This window comes from Phyllobates terribilis, unplaced genomic scaffold, assembly GCF_046119375.1.
Source record: "Phyllobates terribilis strain yellow unplaced genomic scaffold, ASM4611937v1 Scaffold_2__4_contigs__length_985480577, whole genome shotgun sequence".
In the NCBI taxonomy this organism is placed as follows: Eukaryota; Metazoa; Chordata; class Amphibia; order Anura; family Dendrobatidae; genus Phyllobates; species Phyllobates terribilis.
In genome coordinates, this window is record NW_027362762.1 from 155,302,184 (window position 1) to 155,324,660 (window position 22,477).

The 22,477-nt window shown below is 46.7% G+C and overlaps 1 protein-coding gene across 2 annotated transcripts in view; it reads left to right on the forward strand.

Moving 5' to 3' along the window:
- The window catches only part of NCKAP1L (NCK associated protein 1 like), a 419,671-nt gene extending 416,554 nt beyond the window's left edge, over window positions 1-3,117 (forward strand). For both annotated transcript variants that reach the window (XM_073670044.1, XM_073670046.1), the window contains one exon: window positions 2,393-3,117. In XM_073670044.1, coding sequence (XP_073526145.1) covers window positions 2,393-2,512 — 120 coding nt within the window. In that variant the 3' untranslated portion in view covers window positions 2,513-3,117. The remainder of the gene's footprint in view (window positions 1-2,392) is intronic.
- The last annotated feature ends 19,360 nt before the right edge of the window (window positions 3,118-22,477 follow it).

The following is a 22,477-nucleotide window of genomic DNA, read 5'->3' on the forward strand; positions in this document are numbered from 1 at the left end:
TGCAAAGCACAAAATACTGGTGAAACATAAACCAAGGTGTGTGTATGAGATTTCTGGCATCTTATAGACTTTGCTGGTACTGTAAAACGCAGCTGAAAATTTACATTAAAAAAGCATAAAAAAACGCAATGTGTGAACATAGCTTTGCAGACAGCAAACTATCTGTAATTGCATACGTGTGTGCCATCCCAATAACACACCAGTTTTCATTTTTTTAATGCCCTGTTACCTTTAATTTATGAAGCAGCCAGAGGTAAATATGATACAGATGAGCCGTGACTCATGGGCCACCGTTGTGTGCTTGCCCCCCAGGCTAAAATTTGCCAGCCAGCCCCTTGTGGTACATATGGGGGCTGTATGCGTACTAATGTTGTGTTTGTTGTCTTTTTACCATAGGAGCATGTTTAGTATAGATTTTCAGGCACTCATATGTGTTTTGGTGGATGCTGCTAGCTGACCTTCATCCTGATGGCCGGCAGCTTGGGCAGGATAGGTCCTGGAATTTGCTGAATGACGTGTTATCGGAATTCTCATATTATTGCAGACTGGACCAACCACTGAATGTGCTTGTTTTAACGTGGGAGGTAGCAACATTGGCATTAGGTCTTCTCGAGAGTTAATTCAGGATATTAAATTTGATTTATTAAGGTTGTCTTCTACTTAGCCGGGAATTCTTATCACCTGGTTAGATATCGTGGCTCGGTTGACATGCAGATGTGTGAGGTCGGTTGACAGGTTGAACAAAACAAAAATTAAAGTGAATAAGTCAGGTGCCCTTTTTATCACCAGTAATGGCTGGAGGGGTGGTGGTGCGCCATTAGGAACTGAAGATGCTTTTGAGGATCATTTACGGTTTGATAGTGTCCATCTCAACACCATCGGTCCTGAGTTGTGGATGCTGGGTCTGAGGGACGGTATTGAACAAACTTTCAAGCTATGGCGGGTTCAAACTGCAAAAGGTGTCATGCGGCCAGGTCTGTGGTGGAGAGATAGGTCTGGTTTAGAGGCTGGTTAATTGGTAATGTCCTTTGGTGTGAAGGCACTAGTGGGGAATAATGGCTTCTGTAATGGCCCTATGTAATTAGTGGGTGTAGGTCCTGCAAGGTTAGGGTATTAGTTATGGAATATTAATACATCTCTCCTTGGGCTGGTGCGGTGTGGCCAGGAAGATTCGTAACATGGTGGGTTTACCTCTGGACTAGACCTATTAGCTGTTTATAGCCGTTTGATATTTACATTATTTTATATTGTTGTAGGGTCACCATTGTTGTGGGCGCTCTGGTTATTGTGTGTAAATATTTAATAAAGGGCTGCTGTGGCCATTTTACCCAAATCGCTATCAGTCATGTGTCTATTTTATATACACCAGATGTGGCAGGAAACATATTGGGATTAATAGCCAGGAAACGACCTTTTGAATTGTCAAATAAAATAAGAAGTGAAGCAACCATATTTTCAAGTCGGCAAACTTGACCCTGCATTTAGCCAAGGTATAAGCAACCATCTTAGCCAAATCCATTATTACTATGACATATTCATCTGATGAAATCTACTTTATAAGATTTCAAGCAATAAAACAGATAATTAATTCTAGTGAAGTTAAATAATTTTGATATCTTCTGTTTGCACGGTGAGATTTCCTCAGCAGAGCCAATTATGTAGCTAATTCCATGAGGGTTTTTTCCTGCTCTGAGTGCTGATGTGCACTCGCTGTGACAGACGTAATGAAGTTTGGGCTTGTTCCTGAGCAGCTCTATATTATCACAGTGGGGATGAAAGTGACTAAAGCTGTCTAAATCAATACATGTATTTACCAAACCTTGCTTCATTTGTCTATCTATGTAGACACATGATAATTCTTATTACCCATTTACTGAGGACTATGCCTGGTCTAGAGGGAAATATAGAAAGGAGCTTCTCATCACTGCACGGCAGGGGTTATTTATTAGCCACATTCCCATCCATGTAGCAATGATCATCGTTCCATTACTCAGTATTCCCAGCACATGTCAGACCCCGATAATGTTTTTCAATTTCTTTTTTCACTTTTAATACATTTTCTATTATAACCTTGTTGCATGGATCAAGGAAACCATATTATCTTCAGAATATTACACCATCAACTTTTATGACAAGCATGGTTTTAATCAATAGTAAAAAAAGATTGCCTACAACACTCATCCTGGATAAGTAGGAATCCGGGTATTTTGACACAAAAAAATCCCAAGGAGCTCACTTGGAATAATATACAATTAGAAAATAGTAGACACCGTCCAGGCTTGGGTGGCACAAAAAAAACCTTCTTTTATTCCGCCATACTAGATGTAACTCTGACTCCACGACTCTGACTCCATAGCCCTGCTAACTACCTATGTGTTTTCTTATATTTCAGATTGTGGAGGAGTCTTCATTCCTCACAGTAGACATGCTGGAATCCTGTTTTCCTTATGTGCTTCTCCGGAATGCCTATCATGAAGTCCACAGAACCTTTCCCTCTATGAAGTCTTCCTGATTGACTTCAATGTGTGCCTTTTATTTTATTCTTATATCTTCATGAAGTGACCATCACATAGGGTCCTACTGCTTGTACAACCTTCTGTCTTTATCAATGATCTATAAAGCTTCAGGCTCACATTTTGTCCAGTCCAATATTCAGAATAATGTTATCATTTCCAAATAACTCCCGCTGTGAGATCCTTTCTCTATCACTTTTAATAACAAAGTAACCAAACCAACGTTTTCTGGGAGAGCGAAGGCAAAATAATAACAACAGAACAAACACAAAGGATTTTGCTGCCAATTATAGTTGCCTGCAGCCGGAGTAAATCACACGCTGCATTGCTTTTAAAATGCCAAAGTTGTCATTGTTTTTCTGTCTTCTCATTTGTTTTTCTGGACACTTCACTGAAATCTAATACACAGGGTTACATGTACTAAATGATATATATTGTAGTAGCTGAGAAATTGTACTACTGAGATCAATGAATTGATGAGCTGTAAAGAGTCAGGTTTATTTGTTTTTGATGCTGTGTAATCTTTTGTATACAGCAGTTCTGCAGATAAGCTTAAAGAGGTAGTCCACTACAATGTATATTGTGCACATCGATTTAAACCTTTCAAATAAGTCTTTTTGCAAATACCTTATTTTGACATATTTGCCCCTGAGCGGCACTATCGCTGCTCGCTCAGTCCCGATCACGTGGCCACCGGCTGCTGCCGCTGCTGACATCCGGTGATGTCACGTCAACTTCCGGACTCTGGAAGTTGACCTTGCATCACCGAGGCGTGACCCAGTCTCACGCACTCACCCTGATTGACTGGGCTGTTGGTGGTGTTTCACCGCACATCACAGGCCAGTATCCAGCGCTTGCTGTAGAAGCTTACCCTCTCTCCTCTGCTTTCATTGGCAGGGCCCTGCAAGTGAGTCCTGAATACTGGGCTGTGACATGTGATGAAACACCGCCCGAATCCCAGTCCATCAGGGGAGTGCGTGAGGCTGGGTCACACCTCGGTGATGCAAAGTCAACTTCCAGAGTCCAGAAGTTGATGCGACATCACTGGGTGTCTGCGGTGGCTGCAGACAGGGGTCACATGATCGGGGCTGAGCGAGCAGCGATAACGCCGTTCAGAGGCAAATATATCAACATAAGGTATTTGTAGAAAGACTTATTTGAATGGTTTTAATCGATAGCGCAATATACATTGTAGTGGACCACCTCTTTAAGTGAACCGCACCGTGAACATGCAGCTCTATATGTGGGCAGTATGGCATAGAGCAGGAGATGCTGAGAAGATAGATATATATGTTTGTGGGAAAAAGTTTAGCATAACTTGTATTTTATTGATTTATATCCCTTTTCATTCTGGGATCAGTGGTCCAGTGGGTGGTCCTACAGAGTGATTCACAGCTTATGTCTGTATGTATAATTATACTGGGAAGGTTGTTATTTCTTGAGAAGGATCACCCACTGGATCTATTATAAGCTCAGACTAGGGATTTAAACTTAAAAAATGAATAAAAAAGACATATTAAAATGTTTAGCTCGTCCTGCTTTATAATTTTCTGTCTGCAGATAGGACATTACAGCCAATGGCACAGGTTCTCTTTAATGATTCATCATTTTTCCTAAATCTATGTGAAATCAACTTTGCATAATAATGTAATAAGTACGTAAAAACATTTTTCCTAGTCATCATATAAAGTCAATTAATAAAGAAAATATAAATGCTCACACTGTCACGTGTTTTCTTCACATTTCAGCTCATTGTGTTGAAGCGGCTGACTTCACCTCCGTGGATCTAACATGTTTCTTAAACACATCCTAAATGTGCGCAATTGGATAGAGATCTGTCAAATTTAGAGGTGAAATCATCATCATCTTGATTTCAATGTCACTTTCCTCAAACTATTCCTGAACAATTTTGCAGTGCAGAAGGGCACATTACCCTACTATTAGGAAATACTGTTAACAGGAAGGGTGTAGCTGATCTTTTACAATCTTAGGTAGATGTTAAAGGTTACATCCTTATGAATGCAATAACCCAAGATTTCACAGCAGAACATTGCCCATACTGCTTCTGTCAGATTGCCTTCTTTCAGTAGTTGTCTAGTGCCACCATTCATCAGGTTTCCATTCTAGGACCACTTTTGGAAGGTGCTATGACTGCATAGAAGGAACACCTCACAACACCTGTTACTTTGGAAATGTTCTGACCCAACCAACTAGCCATCACAATTTGGCCTCCGTCAAAGCGCTTGCCCATTCTACCTGCGTTGAACACATTAACTTAAAGAACTGTATGTTCCTTTGTGCATACTGTATATTTCGATTAAAGAGAACCAAGAGCCATTTGAATCTGACATTGGCTAACTTCTTGCAGCCCTGTATGTTTTACTCTAAAACACTAGCATTTCAGACAAAACATTTGCAAATTGTCTCTTCAGAGAGGAGAACTAGAACTCTAGTGCCACTTTTAGGATTGCTACTTCCTATAAGTCAATATCAACCCTTTAACGAGCCTTGTCGCATGACTTAGGATAATAGCCAAAATCTAAATTTTTTGCCTATTATCCTAAGTCATGTGACAAGGCTCGTTAAACGGTCAATAGTAACTTTTGGGGTTGCTACTTCCTATAGGTGGCACTAGAGTTCTAGTCTTCTTCCTCTTTGAAGAGACAATTTGCATATTTCCCAGGGGAGCATTGCGGCTTGAAAGTCTCCTCATCTTGACATGACATGCTTAACATGTCACTTTCCGCAAGGAGATACGTTTCCCCTTGGATAGCAGACAAAACATTTGATATCTTTGAACAGCTGGCTGGGGATTATGCATCTCAGATGACTAGTTGGAGGCTGATCATCGGCAGCTTCTCCCCACCCCACTTCCCTAGACTATCGGGTCCCTCTCTATACACACACATAGGGAGGGACCTGTCAGCCAAGGGGATCAGGTCAGGGACGTGTCTTGGACTGGTCATCTGAGACTCACAGTTCCTGGACAGCTTTTCAAAGTATGTTTTCTTTGAAATGTCACAGAGTAGTAAAGGCAATTATCAAGTAAAAACAAAGTGCTTTACGGGCAATTAATTATTTAGGGGCAATGAAGCATAATGAAAAAAAAATATATATATATTCATTGAATGACCACTTTATTAATGAGAGCGTGTGGTCGTGTTTCGGTAATCCTTTGACCTATAGACCCGGTGAAATTCATCACGGTAAAAATTCCACTAGTGGTTGAAATTGTCTGCAAGAATATTGGCCCATGTGGACAGGACAGTTTTTTTGTAGATGCTCTGAACAGCATGTTGTACCTCATGCTGGATATACTTTATGGGATTAAGATATGACGACTGTGAAATCCTGCGAAGAAAGAATAACTCACTGTTATGTTCCAGGAAGCTATCAATGATTATACAGTATGACCATGGTGCATTTTACTGCTGAGTGTACTTATGCCATAGGATGAACATTAGCCATGAAGGGATGAATTTGGCTACAACACTACTGTTCAATTGTCCATCCACAGGTATCAGAGAACCCAAGGTATACCACCATTACTCCACTTCCACCAGCCTGAACTTTTGACACCTGACAGGAAAGATTTATTGATCTATGCATAATTTATTGTGCATAATGTATTATTTACTTTCCTCCTTACCTCCAGCTGGCTATACTTAATAAATTGTTTAAAGGGAATCTGCCTATGGATCAACCCTCATAAGCCGTCTATATGGGCATGCAGGTCATAGAAATTTGAATAAAATGATACCTTGATACCTGCGATCCGATGTCTTATTCCAGAGGAATCCATGTTTTCCTTAATATGTAAATGAGCTATTCAAGACATAGATCTCCTAGAGAAATTGTCTCCAGAGCTTTTTTTAATTGAAAGGGAGCATTAGCAGTGTGAGACATGTAGATCAGGAGAGCAGACTGTCAGTCATTAAATGTCTCACACTGGTAAAACCACATTTCATTTATAATAAGCTCTGGAGGCAGATTGTCGAGGAGATCTATGTCCAGCCCATAGACCTAAACAGCTCATTTACATAATAAGAAAAACATGTATTTCTCTGGAATAAGACATTGGATCGCAAATATCAAGGTGTCATTTTATTAAGCTTTCTGTGATCTGTATGCCCACTTGGACGGCTTAGGAGGGTTGATCCCACTGAAAGATTCTCTTTAAGTGCTTTTCCTTTAATTCTTTTTTGTTTGGGCTTTGGCAGGTTTAAAGGTAAATGTGTTTTCATATAACTTTTCAGAATACAACGTTCTTTATGTGCACAATGCTTGGTGCTGATAAAATAAAAACACTGATACTCACCTCCCGTGCCTGCGCCATTCCAGCACTGTCGGTACTCGTTCTCCTGTGGCTCCTGTGCGGTTTTTATCATATGTGAGCCCTGGGCAATATTACTGCCGGCGTCACTTCAGAACAATCAAAAATCAAGAGGTACCCAGGGCTGAGGCTGCTCTCTCCGTTCCTCTTGATGTTCGATTTGTCCGAAGGCCCAGCGCTGATTGGGCAACAGGCTCACATGTCATTACAACTGCACGTGAGCCCCGGGAACACAAGTGCTGACACCGCTGGAAGTACAGTTCCGTTTTAAAATAATAAAAATAGCAGTACTCCCCAGATCATTGTTGACGGGCTGCAGCAGTCATGTGTATGCTAGTCATGACATCACCGCTGCAGCCTGTTCACAATAACTAGGAGCAACAATAAATGAGAATTGGTATTTTTGTTAATTTTAACTTTCCCAAGCCAAGAAAAAAAAAATCATGAATGGAAAACCCCTTCAAAGCTATGATCACACATGCAGATTCTTTGCAAAATTTTCTGTATTTGAAATGTCAGAAATATCTGTTACATTTATCTGAATGCATGTGCATAGGTTTCTGCAAGGGAGATAAACTGGACAGGTGAAAAAACGTCTACTATCTACACAGGCCTTAGTGATAAATGAAGCATATTAATATGCTCAGATGACCCTACAGTCAAGGATGCAAATACCTTCATGATGACTTTGTTGCCTATAGAATTTTGAACTAATATAATGTTTTAGACTTTTGATATGGTGCTCGTGTTCCTCTGGCTCAGAAGAGGAAATGATACTGCGGGCCGACCTTCCATCTATTCACATCCACTATATCACTAATTAGGTTAATTGACCTTGTTGGCAAGTGGTTTTTCCCTAGATCAGCTTCAAATGAGTGGTCTTCTGCTGGACATTTGGGGTGCCTTATTTTGTTTGAGTGGAGGATCCTCTGATACTCTCGTTGACCATTCTGACTTTGACAACTATACCTGTTGTGTCAAATCAATCTCCCACTACACACTAGTTCTCACTTCATAATAATATATGGTGTATTAAGGTGAAGTACCACAATATTGCCAAATTTAAAGGGAACCTGTCACCAGAAATAACGCTATTAATCTGCAGGTTAATAGCGTTATGACACACACTGGCTCTGCATTGGGGCTCAGCTGTCTGTCAGGACCAGGGGCGCGGTTACTGCGGGCGCTATGTATACTCAGAACGATTACTGAACCAGTGCCCCCCACCCCGCCCCCAGGACTGAATCCGAATACTGGCAGGGAAAATAAAGTTCATGTTCTCCCAGCTGCATTCGGCTGCGTGCAGGCTCCGGGCAGCATAATAACGCTATTAATCTGCAGATTAACCGCATATCTGCCTGTCTGTTTTAGTACACCCTTGTATTCTTTCTAAGATAACAATTCTGGAACATCTTTTCTTAGATGTCTGCCGTTCCTTTTTTATTCCTTTAAGTTTGTGAAAAAATTTATAATTGGGTGTTACTATTTGGGGGTGTCCCTTCACACTCGGTCACTGTCCAGTCAGATGGTAGGAAGACAACCACTAAGGGGAAAGGTAACACATCGCACACAGCACTGGTGACATACTCATACAATAAACTAAAGGTGTGTTAACATTAGCCAATTTATCCATTGGCGGTCACTTAAAGGCCTGTTTACACAGGCAGACTGCATTTCACAAACACACTGAATTATCTATAATAGCCAATTCAATCTACATAGGCTGCCACTGTTCTTGGCAGCACATATCCTACTTACACAGCATGATGCGCTGCCAAGAACGATGATCTTTTGGGAAAATCAAAATATAATTTCACCTCATTTTATACTAACTAGTGTTGAGCGAGCACTAAAATGCTCGGGTGCTCGAAGCTCGGGCCGAGCTCGCCGTGATACTCGGGTGCTCGACCCGAGCAACGAGCCCAATGTTAGTCTATGGGAGACTCGAGCATTTGTGCAGTGGCACCCCCGGCAGTCTTTTAAAAGCCTAACAAGTGCCCAAAACGATAGTGACAGTGCTCAAATGACATGGGGACAGCATGGGGATCGCCCCAGGAAGCATTTCTGACCCCCAGGTCACTGCTGTCAACAACGTGGTCAGAGGTATTAAGCCACTTTTACGGGCTCATAATAAAACGTTCAAAAACGAAAGTGAAACTTTTTTCCTGTGAAATATGTTAAGGAACATCCTTTCCAGGGTAAATACTTGTGTATAAGTTAAAATAAACGACCAAAAACAAAAATACTCCTCCACACCTTCGGCTATGTTCACAAGTAGCATTTTTTATGCGTTTTTGCACTTTTGTATTGCTTTCAACTATGACAAATGCATTCACCGGGAAATGTCATTTTAACATTTTACAACCTTATCTGGCCACGTGCTGTGTGACACATGCATAAAGTGCTGAAAAGACATGGGAACAGCATGGGGAAGACCCCTGGAAGCATCTCTGACTCCCAGGTCACTGTCTAAAAGTGTGCCCATCATAAGTGATCCTTGCCGCATCAGAAGATGCAGACCTGCAACTATCCCCATGCAAGTTCTAGTGCCAGGGCAGTGTTCAATTGTACCTCCCCCATTCCTTGCATTACAAGCGCAAGTATGCAGCCTGCCACCCACCCACCCCCAGGCTGCAATACCATACTGCTTGCTTGCTTGCTTGAACTTGAAATTGGGCCTTTTAGGCATGTGGAGGCGGAATCTGGCCACCATGTCATGGCTGTGTTGGCGGCCTGGAATCCATACTCAGTCCCCAGCCGCCCGGCGGCCAGATGTCCATACTCGGTCCCCAGCCGCCCCGCGGCCGAGTGTCCACACACGGTCCCCAGCCGCCTGGGGGCAGCCGGGCGTCCATAAACGGTCCCCAGCCGCCCTTATTTCTCCTTGGAACATCCCCCCACACACTTTTCTTAGCCCGGCCTGCTTTAGGCAGCATTGGACGAGCCCACCAGAGAACCAGACTCCTCCGGTGGGCCCTGACTTCTCCATCGGTGGAGTTGAGAGTGCCAAGGTGAGGAGCATGATGATGATGACAGAAGTTAGCATCTGCTATGTTTTCTTTTAATGCAAGTGTAAGTGTGCAGCCTGCCACCCACCCACCCCCAGACTGCAATTCCATACTGCTAGCTTGCACTTGAAATGGGGCCTTTTAGTTTGGAGGAGGCCGAAGCAGGCCACTACCTCATGGCTGCTTCGGCAGCGAGGTATCCATACTCAGTCTCCAGCCGCCCCTATTTGTCCTGGTGTGCCTTATACATAAGATTAAGCGCGTATACCAAAACATTACCTGTGCCCTCCCCAGTGCATTTAGTGGGAAGGAGAGCCTATTCCGCTGTAGTGTGTGCATGCCAAACCCCTGTTCATGGTATATGCGAAGATGCCTCCCACCTTGCACCTGTCGTTGCAGACTTGTAACTATCCCCATTCAAGTCCTTGTCCCAGGGCAGTGTTCAATTGTACCTCTCCCATTCCTTGCAATGCAAGCGCAAGTATGCAGCCTGCCACCCACACACCCCCAGGCTGCAATACCATACTGCTTGCTTGCTTGCACTTTAAATTGGGCCTTTTAGGCATGTGGAGGCGGAATCTGGCCACCACGCCATGGCTGTGTCGGCGGCCTGGTATCCATACTCAGTCCCCAGCCGCCTGGTGGTCGGGTGTCCCCGCTTGCTCCCCAGCCTCCAGGGGGAGGCCGGGTGTCCATACTCGGTCCCCAGCCACCCCTATTTGTCCCGGTCACCTTTCCCACACTTTTCTTAGCCTGGCCTGCTTTAGGGCAGCATTGGCCGAGCCCACCGGACTATCAGACTCCTCCGGTGGGCCCTGGCTTCTCCATCAGGGGAGTTGAGAGTGCCAAGGTGAGGAGCATGATGAGGATGATAGAAGTTAGCATCTGCTTTGTTTTGTTGTAATGCAAGCGCATGTATGTAGTAGCGGCTAGGCCTGAGGTGGTCAGCGTGTTAGAGCATATCCTACCTCTTCCGAGGATTGCTGGATGTTTTCCTGCTACTATTCAAGTTCTATGACTCCCGTTAAAACAAAGCTTCAGGTGATAAATGAGGGATGAGGTAGTGGCAAAGGAGAAAGAGCAGGAGGAACAGGGACCATTCACATCAATATCAGGCCAGTCAACCAGATACGTCTTGTAGGATATGTTTCTGTAACAAAAGGAGCGGTTCGGCTACACAGTTATAGGGCATACAGTGAGTGCAATGCCTACCAAAAATTTCAAGGCACTCCAATGCCCCTTGGAAATGACATGGAGGTCAGAGGGCGTTAACTAAACCTTTTGTTCCATTTATAGCAACTGGGTCTCCTGTGCACTGTTGGCCTAAGCAGTGAATGGAAGGCTTTCCAAAAATTATGAGGAACTGCAATGCCCCTTACAAGAGCCATGTGTGGCACCCCAGGGGTCTGGTCACCACAGTAATAGAGATATTACGTCGGAGAGCAAGTGGGAGGTTTCCTGGTCAGGATCCCTTAAACATGCAACATCCTCCTGCCCCAGTCCTGGGAGGGGAGAATTCTGCCCTTATAAACTGGATCTGGGGCGGGGTTGAGTGAGTCAGAGAACAGAGAACAGTCAGAGTCAGAGTGAGAGCAAGGGAAAGTAACAGCAAGGAGCTCAGTAGGAGCTAGGAGCTAAAGACCAGGGGCTGGAAGCTGAGCAGAGCTCGCCCTGGCAGAAGACAATAGGAACCGGACACAGGAGTACGAGGCTGTGAGGACTTATATATCCAGCAGCAGAAACCAGCCGGCAGGGGATTTCAGGTCCTCTGGCCATAGAAGCCCGGAGGCTCAGTCACAAGCAAGGGACCAGCACCGCTGTCGTGGAGCGAAGGCTAACAGAAGGCCCCAAGTCACCAGCCATACGGGTGAGCACTACACGGTACTCTCAGGGACGTGGGCTACTTCTACCCGCTTACAGCAAGGTAGCCAGGAAGAGTGCAGACAGACGGGGAGGCCTACAACTCCACCTGGCCAGGGGAACTCCTGCTTGCTCACAGACTGACCAGGCCTCTTATGCTAGCCAGTACTCCAGGGAGGGTCTACCTTATAATCATCAGTAAAGACCCTGAACTGCACTGCAAAGACTCTGAGTCATTCCTGCTGCGCTCGTGCACCATCAACCCCATCATCCACACTCACTGCCCTGAGGCTATACTCCTCCCATGGGGAGTTATCCCATTCTCTGCTGCGCACACAACACCAGCCTCAGCGGTCTGCCTCGCAGCGGTGGTACTCCCTGACCGCAATCCACGGGTGGCGCAGTCGGACAATTAACCTCAAAACCTAAGAAAGACTGCCACTGGTTTGACCAGCCTGAGCCACGGGACGGGTCACCGCCACGGAGACTACAGAGCCCAGAGACCCGGCACCGGGTATCCCACACACGTGTACACACGGCCCAGGGGGCGCGTCACATGCAGTACAGCATATTACAAACATAAGTCCCATTATTGGGGAGTGGGTCTCCCATAGTATTTGCTTATGCCTTGCAAGCAAAAGCTGCCAAAAATTAGGACGGAGCAACTTGCAATGCCCCTTACAAGAGCCATGCAGTACAGCATATTACAAACATAAGTCCCATTATTGGGGAGTGGGTCTCCCATAGTATTTGCTTATGCTTTCCAAGCAAAAGCTGCCAAAAATTAGGACAGAGCAACTTGCAATGCCCCTTACAAGAGCCATGCAGTACAGCATATAACAAACATAAGTCCCATTATTGGGGAGTGGGTGTCCCATAGTATTTGCTTATGCCTTGCAAGCAAAAGCTGCCAAAAATTAGGACGGAGCAACTTGCAATGCCCCTTACAAGAGCCATGCAGTACAGCATATTACAAACAGAAGTCCCATTATTGGGGAGTGGGTGTCCCATAGTATTTTCTTATGCCTTGCAAGCAAAAGCTGGCAAAAATTAGGACGGAGCAACTTGCAATGCCTCTTACAAGAGCCATGCAGTACAGCATATTACAAACATAAGTCCCATTATTGGGGAGTGGGTCTCTCATAGTATTTGCTTATGCTTTCCAAGCAAAAGCTGCCAAAAATTAGGACGGAGCAACTTGCAATGCCCCTTACAAGAGCCATGCAGTACAGCATATTACAAACATAAGTCCCATTATTGGGGAGTGGGTGTCCCATAGTATTTGCTTATGCCTTGCAAGCAAAAGCTGACAAAAATAAGGACGGAGGAACTTGCAATGCTGGCACCCTGGTGGTATAGTGGTGGTGGAGGCTGAGGATAAGGAGAAGAAGATAAAACAGCCGAAACGAGGAAGCGTATACCCATGTGTGGGTGTGAAGCGGTGCATGTGAATACACCTCCCGAAATAACACAGTGGATTTGACTTTATGTTACTCTGCTGTCATTTGGCGGTCATGAGAAGTCTGGCCCAATCCAGCCCTTGTTCATTTTGATAAGGGTCAGCTTGTCAGTTGACAGGCGAGTGCGCTTATCAGTTATAATTCCCCCAGCGGCACTAAAAACACGCTCCGATAACACGCTAGCGGCAGGGCAGGCCAGGACCTCCAAGGCGTACAGAGCGAGTTCATTCCAAGTGTCCAGCTTGGATACCCAATAATTAAAAGGCACAGAGGAATCACGGAGGGCGCTGGTACGGTCGGCAAGGTACTCCCTCACCATCTTTTGAAACTTTCCACTCCTTGTGAGAGTACCCCGGGCCTGTAAGCTGGGCGGGTGTCAGAAAACTGTCCCAGAACGTTGACAGTGTTCCCCTGCCTCTGCTGGATTGGAGTTGCATCTCTCTCGCCTGTACGCCTTGGATGGGCAACGAACTGTGACCTCTGCCGCTAGCGTGTTCAGATGGGAATTTTTTTAAGAGTTCTGCAGCAAGGGCCTTCTGGTACTGCCCCATTTTTGTAGACCTCTCCACCTCAGGAATAAGAGAGTGAAAGTTCTCCTTGTAGCGGGGGTCTACAAGTGTCACCAACCAATAATGACTGTCACCCAACATTTTGACAACGCGAGGGTCACGGTTAAGGCAGCGTAACATAAAGTCAGCCATGCGTGCCAGACTGGTAACGCGCAAGATTTCCGTGTCCTCACCAAGATGACGACTGACCATGCTCTCCTCCTCCTCCTCCTCTTCCTCCTCCCCCCTGTCCTCAGGCCACCCACGCTGAACCGACAGTATGACACTTGTACAGGTACTACCGTCTACAAAGCATGATAGCAGCTCCTGTTCTTCCTCCTCCTCCTCCTCTCCCTCATTGTCCCCCAATGCACGTTGGGATGAGATGAGGCTGGGCTGTGTAATAGCCCGCTACAGCTTCTTGATCCATCTCATCATACTCTGGCTGCAATGCCTCCTCTTTAATTCTCTGCAGAGAGCATTGCAAAAGACAGACAAGTGGGATGCTGACACTAATGATGGCGTCATCGCCACTCACCATCTTGGTGGCCTCCTCAAAGTTTGTCAGGATGGTACATATGTCAGACATCCAGGTCCACTCCTGAGGTCTTATGTGTGGAGTCTGACCTGAATATCGACGGCCTTGTTGCAGCTGGTATGCCACAACTGCTCTCTTCTGCTCACAAATCCTTTGCAACATGTGGAGGGTAGAGTTCCAACGTGTGGGGACATCACACCAGTCGGTGGGCTGGAAGCTGCAAACGCTGCTGCAACACAGCAAGGGCGGCGGAAGCTGTAGCCGACTTGCGAAAATGAGCTGACAGGCGGCTTATTTTCACGAGCAGATATGGCAACTCGGGGTACGATTTAAGAAACCGCTGAACCACGAGGTTAAGCACATGAGCCAGGCATGGTACGTGTGTGATCTCACCTCGCCTCAGAGCCGCCACCAGGTTACGGCCATTGTCACACACGACCATGCCGGGATGTAGGTTCAGCGGTCTCAGCCACAGATCTGCCTGCTCTTTCACAGCTGTCCACAACTCACAAGCAGTGTGAGGTTTATCACCTAAGCTTATGAGTTTCAGCACAGCCTGTTGCCGCTTGGCGGAGGCAGTACTGCAATGCTTCCAGCTTGTAACTGATGTGGTGATATCTGAGATGAAGGCTGAACATGAGGAGGAGGAGGAGGATGCGCAGGAGCTGTACACTGTGGGGGCAACTCTGACTGACATAGGGCCCGCAATCTTCGGTGTGGGGAGGATGTGTTCCGTCCCAAGGTCCGACTGGGTCCCGGCTTCCACTATGTTTACCCAGTGTGCCGTCAGAGAGATGTACCGTCCCTGGCCACAAGCACTTGTCCACGTGTCCGTTGTCAGGTGAACTCTCCCAGTAACTGCGTTGTTGAGGGTACGGCAGATGCTTTGGGACACATACTTGTGTAGTGCGGGGATGGCACACCGGGCAAAATAGTGTCGGCTGGGGACCGAGTACCGAGGACGGCCACCGCCATAAGGTTGCGGAAGGATTCCGTCTCCACCAGCCTAAAAGGCAGCATTTCCAACGCAAGCAGTCGTGAAATGTGCGAATTTAGGACTGTGGCCTGTGGGGCGTTAGCTGCGAATTTCCGTTTTCGTTCAAAGGTCTGGGATATGGACAATTGAACGCTGCGGTGGGACGTGGACGTGGACGTTGATGCTGTTTCTTGAGAAACTGCCATAACAAGTGAAGACTGAGAGGAGGGGGCATCTTTGCATGCAGTGTGGACAGCGGATTGCCTTGCACACACAACAGGGGGTTCTATTGCATGCACAACAGCGGAAGAAGCAGTGGTGACACCTGCTGACACTGGTCGTGGACCCTGGGTTTCGCCCCACAAAGTCGGGTGCTTTGCTGCCATGTGCCTGATCATGCTGGTGGTGGTCAGGCTGGTAGTTTTGTCACCCCTGCTGATGCTGGCATGGCAGGTGGAACATATGGCCTTTTTGGGGTTATCAGCAGAGTCTTTAAAAAAATTCCAGACTCTGGAAGACCTACCGCTTGTACTGGCAACGTCCCTCGTGTTGGTGTTACGGGGAACGGTTGCCTGCCTTCTGTCTGTGGCCACCACACTGCTTCTTCCTGCCTGTTGGGGTACTCTGCCTCCCTCCCCCTGTGTGCTGCTGGCCTCATTCTGCATGTCCTCCTTCCACATTGGGTCAGTTACTAGATCATCCACCACCTCCTCCTCTTCCACTTGCGCACCACGATCCTCCTCCTCACTTCCTGGCAATTGTGTCTCGTCATCGTCCACCTCCTGTGACAGATTGCCAACGTCGACTTCCTGTGGCCGTGGCTGTTCAAATATTTGGGCATCGCAACATGGGATCTCCTCTTCCACCACTTCAAGCGTATCAGGCGAGGGGCCCAAATATTTAAATGGACCAGTGAACAGCTCTTCAGAGTGTCCAAGTGTGGGATCACTTGCTGTCTGACGACACTCGGCATGGTAGGAGGAAGGAGCATCAGGGTGAGGAGGAGTATGCGGTCGAGACTCACGGCTACTAAGAGTTGACCGTGTGGAAGACAGACTGTAGGTGGTGGTGCCCAGGTAACTGGAAGAATTATCTGCTATCCAATTAATAACCTGTTCACACTGATCAGTTCTCAATACTGGTGTTGTTCTATGCTTCCCTAGTAATTCGGTCAAGAAGTGGGAGCGAGAAGATGTGGCTGTTGGTTGTGGCACATTTTCACCTTGGCCACGGCCCCGTCCTCTGCACGAACCATCACCAGAACGTCCACTTCCACGTCCCTTGCCCATTGTAAATGAAGTAAAATAGCTTACACTTGCACTATCAATGGAAAAAGGGTAATAAAGAGTAGATTAGAACTGTGGAAGAGGAAAACCACAGTTATTGTTTACTGGGGTATACCACACTTTTTTAAATAGAGATATTTGCGGCTGAACAGTGAGCGACACACTCAAACTGCTTTTTTTTTTTAGATACCAAAGGCCAAAAACTGGATAGTACAGCGATTTGACCCGTGGAACTGCGAAACCACACTGGGATGTCGGGCCTACACAAGACTATTTTCAACAGATATATTTTTGTGTCACAACAGTCAGGAGACACTACTGTTTTTCTTTACGGAAAAAACTACCAAAAGCTGAATAATAGAGATTTTTTACCGTGGGATGGCAAAACCACAGTTATTGTTTACTGGGGTATACCAAACTTTTTTAAATATATAGATTTGTGGCTGAACAGTGAGCGACACACTCAAACTGTTTTTTTTTTTAAATACAAATGGCCCAAAATGGATAATACAGAGGTTTGAACCGTGGAAGTGCAAAGCAACACTTCTGTTTCTCTAGCCTACACCAGACTATTTTCAACAGTTATATTTGTGTCTGAAAAATCAGAGACACGCTTTTTTTTTGGGGGGGGGGGGGCCCAAAAGGTTAATAAGACGGGTATTTGTACAGTGTGAAGGAGGAAAAAAAAAGGAGGATTTAGATGGAAAAAAAAGGATTTTTCCTGGCCCCCGACACCTGGTGCTAAGTCCAGCAATTTCAGCAACAGGAGCACACAGGACTGTAATGCAGCGTTTGCTGGTATAACCACTGTGTCTCCTATACAGCCTGCCTGCCTGGTATCTGGGATGGATATTAGTCCTGAAAAGGACTGTTTGTTTGTTCTGGCAGCCTTTACAGACCCTACACTAACTATTTCGCAGTTTATATCTCTCCCTAAATCAGCAGCGCTGTCCCTACACTGTCTAATCCGGAGCGACTGTGTCCAAGATGGCAGCGCCCGGTTTCAAATACTTGAGGTGACGCTGTGCAGCCAGCCAATCACTGTAATGCCCACAACCAACATGGCTGCAGCATTACAGTGACTGGCTGGCAATCCCTGCATGTTCATTGGCTCTGTAAAGAGCGCCAAACATGCAGGGCAGAGACCCGAGCTCCCGTCCGAGTAACCCGGAAATGCTCGGTGCTCGCCGAACATCCCGAGTAGCGTGATGCTCGGGCGAGTACCGAGCAGTGTCGAGCATGTTCGCTCAACACTAATACTAACACATCAGTGATCTACTCAGTCAGTACCTGCCAGAGATCTACCCATAGATCTAGATCTACTGGTTGCCAACCTAGGATGTAGAGACTATTATTTGTAGGACTATACTGTCCTTTTTGGCCTTAGTTACAGTGGATTGCGAAGGTATTTACCCTTGGCTTTTACCAATTTTATTACATTACAATTAGTGTTGAGCGAGTATGTTCTGTCTGAGTATGCTCGGGCCGAGCTCCGAGTATTTATAGCTGCTCGGTGATATGGTTGAATCGCTCCGTGTGGATTATTTGCAACTGTTTGACAGTTTTATTACATGTGAGGAATGTGTAAGAAATAGACATTCATCACATGTAATAAAACTGTCAAATAGTTGCAAATCATGCACACGGGAGCAATTCAACCATATCACCGAGCAGCTGTAAATACTCGGCGAAAGGGTTAATAGAACATACTCGCCCAACACTAATTACAACTTGTGTTTAAATATTTTTGTAATCTGATTTGTGTATGATGCATCAGCACTAAATAGTCTAAGTTGGTGAAGTGATGTGAGAAAAATCTAGGCATAAATTACATTTATGGGATCAAATAACTAAAAATTGGCATGTGCACATATATTCACCCCTATTGCTATGAAGCTCCTAAAAATTTCTGGTGCAAGCAATTACCTTCATAAGTCAATCTAAGTGTCACATGGTCTGTCAGTATATACACTTTACCTTTTCTGAAAGGAAACAGAGGCTGCAACACTATTAACCCCTTTAAAGTCCAAGACGTACTAATACGTATCTGCGCCCTGGGACTTAAGAGCCTGATACGTATTAGTACGTCATATCTTTAATGCGGCACCGCGACCGAAGTCGCGGTGATCGCATTCAATTTCTGGCGCCATCTTACCTCTGGGTAGATGGCGCCGTCATCCCGGGGGGGGGTGTCGCCGCCCCTCCCCGCACCAGCGATTGCTGTGATTGGCTGTTCAAATATGAACAGCCAGTCACAGCATTTTTCACTGTTTCTGGCAAAGTGATTGCAGTGATCTGCAGCCTAGGATCGGTGCTCCCAAGAGCACCAATCCTAGGCTGTTACTAAGAGACCCCAGCCCTGGCCCCAAAGCGCTAAGATCGGTGCGATTGTAGCGCGACCACGCGGTGACAGGGCGGTCATGGGGCGGTGACCGGCTTGTTACCTGCCTGTCACCGCCCCATGACCCCCTGTAATGAATATAAAGCCCCCAGACTGCTGTGATTGGAGAGATCGATGATGACATCAATCGCTCCAATCAGAGTACCTGAATACAGGTGACCGTGCGGTGTCACCTCCTTGTGACCCCCTGTGGTGCATACTCTGCCCCAACCATGCCTGATTGGTGCGATCAATGTCATAGATCAGATGGCTGGGGCAGAGCATGCACCACAGGGGGTCACAGGGAGGTGACACCTCCCTGTGACAGCCCGGTCACCTGTATTCAGGTACTCTGGTACTCTGATTGGAGCGATCAATGTCATCATCGATCGCTCCACCACCCTATCACCCCCCTGTGACCACCCTGCAGACCCTCACACTAGGTGAGGATTTCTGCAGAGCGGTCACGTCTGATATGTCTGTCGCTGGGCCTTGTAGTGCCGCAGAATATTCTGTGACACCACAAGACCATCTTATCTCCTGCTCAAGTTGCTGCTGCTGCTGCTGCTCCTGGATCTTCTGCTCCGGCGTCCTGGGTCTCCTGCTTATGACCTGCTGTGGTTCCTGCTCCAGATTGTGCTCCAGAGCATGCTGCTGATCCTGCTGCTGATCCTGCTGAAGAACAGAGAAGACTTTGGTAAGTCTGTTCTCCCCTCATGCACCCCAATCCCACCTCCCCACTCCCCCCTCCCCCCTCTTTTTACCCCCCTTCCTACCATTTTTTTTGTGCGTCCTGCAGCGGTCTCCAGCTCCCGTCCCGGTCTCCAGCGCCGCTCCCGGTCTCCTGTTTCGGGCTCCTGGTCTCCTGTGCCAGGCTCCCCGTCTCCTGCTCCCGATCTCCTGCTCCGGGCTCCCGGTCTCCTGTTCCGGGCTCCGGCTCTTGTCTGGGTCTTCTGTTCCGGTCCTGCTGCTGATCCTGCTGATCCTTTGGTAAGTCCATCTTTGATCTCCCCTCATCCACCCCAATCCCCCTCTCCCTACTCCCCCATCTTTTTACCCCCAATCCCCCTCACCCCAGAGTCCCTGTTAAATCTCTCGGTTCTGGTCTCCAGCTCCAGTACAGGTCTCCTGCTCCGGGCTCCCAGTCTCCTGCTCCGGCTCCTGTCTGGGTCTTCTGTTCCGGTCCTGCTGCTGATCATGCTGACCCTTTGGTAAGTCCATCTCTGATCTCCTATCATCCACCCCAATCCCCCTCTGCTCCGGGCTCCCGGGCTCCTGCACTGGTCCCATCTGCTGAAAGAACAACAGAGAAGACTTTGGTAAGTCCATCTCTGATCTCCCCTCATCCACCCCAATTCCCATTTTCCCACTCCCCACACATCCAGCAGCCGCTGAGTGTTGATTGGTGATATAGTTCACCAATCCACACTCGTGCTCGCTGTTTGCACCACATACAGTATTTCCTTTTTCCACACACTCTAAATAAAGTACTGACACACACACACTCTAAATAAAGTACTGACACACATGCACCACATACATAACAAAAAATGTCCCGCTCGTCCCAAACTCGCTATTCTGTGGAGGAGGCATACGCTTTTCATGCCTCCGACACTGACAGCAAGGGCAAGGATCCCATATTTCTTTATTTTTCCTCCTCCTCATCGTCTTCCTCCTCCTTTTCCTCCTCCTCTTCCTCCTCCTCCTCTTCTTCCTCCTCAGGTGCAGCTGGATCGCCCCGCAGTCGTCGCAGGAGAGAAGATGATCCAGCGCCCCCCACTACTGATCCCATATGGACCTCGCCCCAAAAAATTATGAGCTACTAATTACTGATTTTGTGGCGGAATCAGGAATCAAGTTTGAAACCACCGGCCTCACAGAAATAGACTTTTTCAAAGTGTTTTTCTCTGACGATTTCGTAAACCTCATGGAGGGCCAAACTAATTTATACGCTCATCAATTTTTGGAACAAAACCCCTCTTCATCATTTTCTAACTGGTCTCCTGTAGACGCAGTAGAAATGATGAAGTTTGGGGGCCTGGTCCTTCTTATGGGGATCCTGAAGAAGCCAGAACTTCGGCAATACTGAAGTGTTGACGCTTTGTATAACACCCCAGTGTTCCGAATGGTTATGATCCGGAAACGTTTTCAGGCCATGCACAAGTACCAAGATAATGCAAGGTGTCCTGCACGCGATGACCCGAACTTTGATCGTCTTTTCAAAGTACGGCCGGTCATCGAACACTTCAACAATAAGTTTGCTGAAGTGTACGTGTCCCAAAGGGACATCTGTGTGGATGAGTCCTTATTGCTTTTAAGGGGCGGCTTGGATTCCGGCAGTACCTGCCCAGCAAGAGGGCCAGGTACGGAATCAAGCTGTAAAAACTGTGAGAGTACCTCAGGGTACACTCACAAGTTTAGAGTTTACGAAGTGAAGGACTCCCGGATTGAACCCCCTGAATGCCCCCCCCTGTTCTGGGAGTGAGTGGGAAAATTGTGTGGGACTTGGTGCACCCATTGCTGGATAAAGGTTATCACCTGTACATGGATAACTTTTATACCAGTGTTCCTCTCTTCAAGTCCCTCTCTGCGCAGCCTGCGGTACTGTCTGCAAAAATCAGAGAGGCCTCCCAAAGACACTAATTAGGCAGCTGCTCAGAAGTGGTGAGAGCAGAGCCCAATGTAGTGACCACCTGCTGGTGGTCAAGTACAAGGACAGGAGGGATGTCCTTTTTTTGACCACCACACATGGTGATGGCATCACCCTCAGCACTGTAGAAGGTTCCACTACACAGGTCGCCAAACCAGACTGTGTAGTGGGGTACAACAAGTACATGGGGGGAGTTGATCTCTCTGATCAAGTCCTCCAGCCGTACAGTGCTTTGAGAAAGGCCAAGGTATGGTATAAGAAGCTGGCCGTGCACATCGTACAGATGGCAATGCACAACACTTTCCTTCTGTCACAATGTGCAGGCCAGACTTCTACGTCATACCTTCACTTCCAGGAGACAGTTATCAATGCCCTAATATTTGGCAGCGGTGACGGAGTGGGCCCCAGTACTTCCGGAACTGAAGGACCTCGAATTGTACCAGGCCAGCATTTCCCAGGGGAGATCCCTGACAAAAAGGGGACACTTGTTGGGCATTTCCAATGTTTAGGTTAATCAGGGGGTCTGAGAACGTGACATGACGCCCGCAGACTGTTCCATCAAAGTCTGCATTCAGAAGCGTCACTCCTTTCCTTCCGAGCCCTGACATGCGCCCAACAGTAGTTTTCTCCAACATATGAGGCATCAGCGTACTCAGGAGAAATTGCACAACAACTTATGGGGTGCAATTTCTCCTGGTACCCTTGTGAAAATATTTTTTTTTGCATTTTTGTGGAAAAAATGTTTTTTTTTTTAATTTTCACAAGTCAACATTATAATTTTCTGTGAAGCACCTGGGGGTTCAATGGGGCTCACCACACATCTAGATAAATTCATTGGGAGTCTAGTTTTCAAAAAGGGGGCACTTATTGGGCATTTCCACTGTTTAGGCAAATCAGGGGCTCTGAGAACGTGACATGACACCCG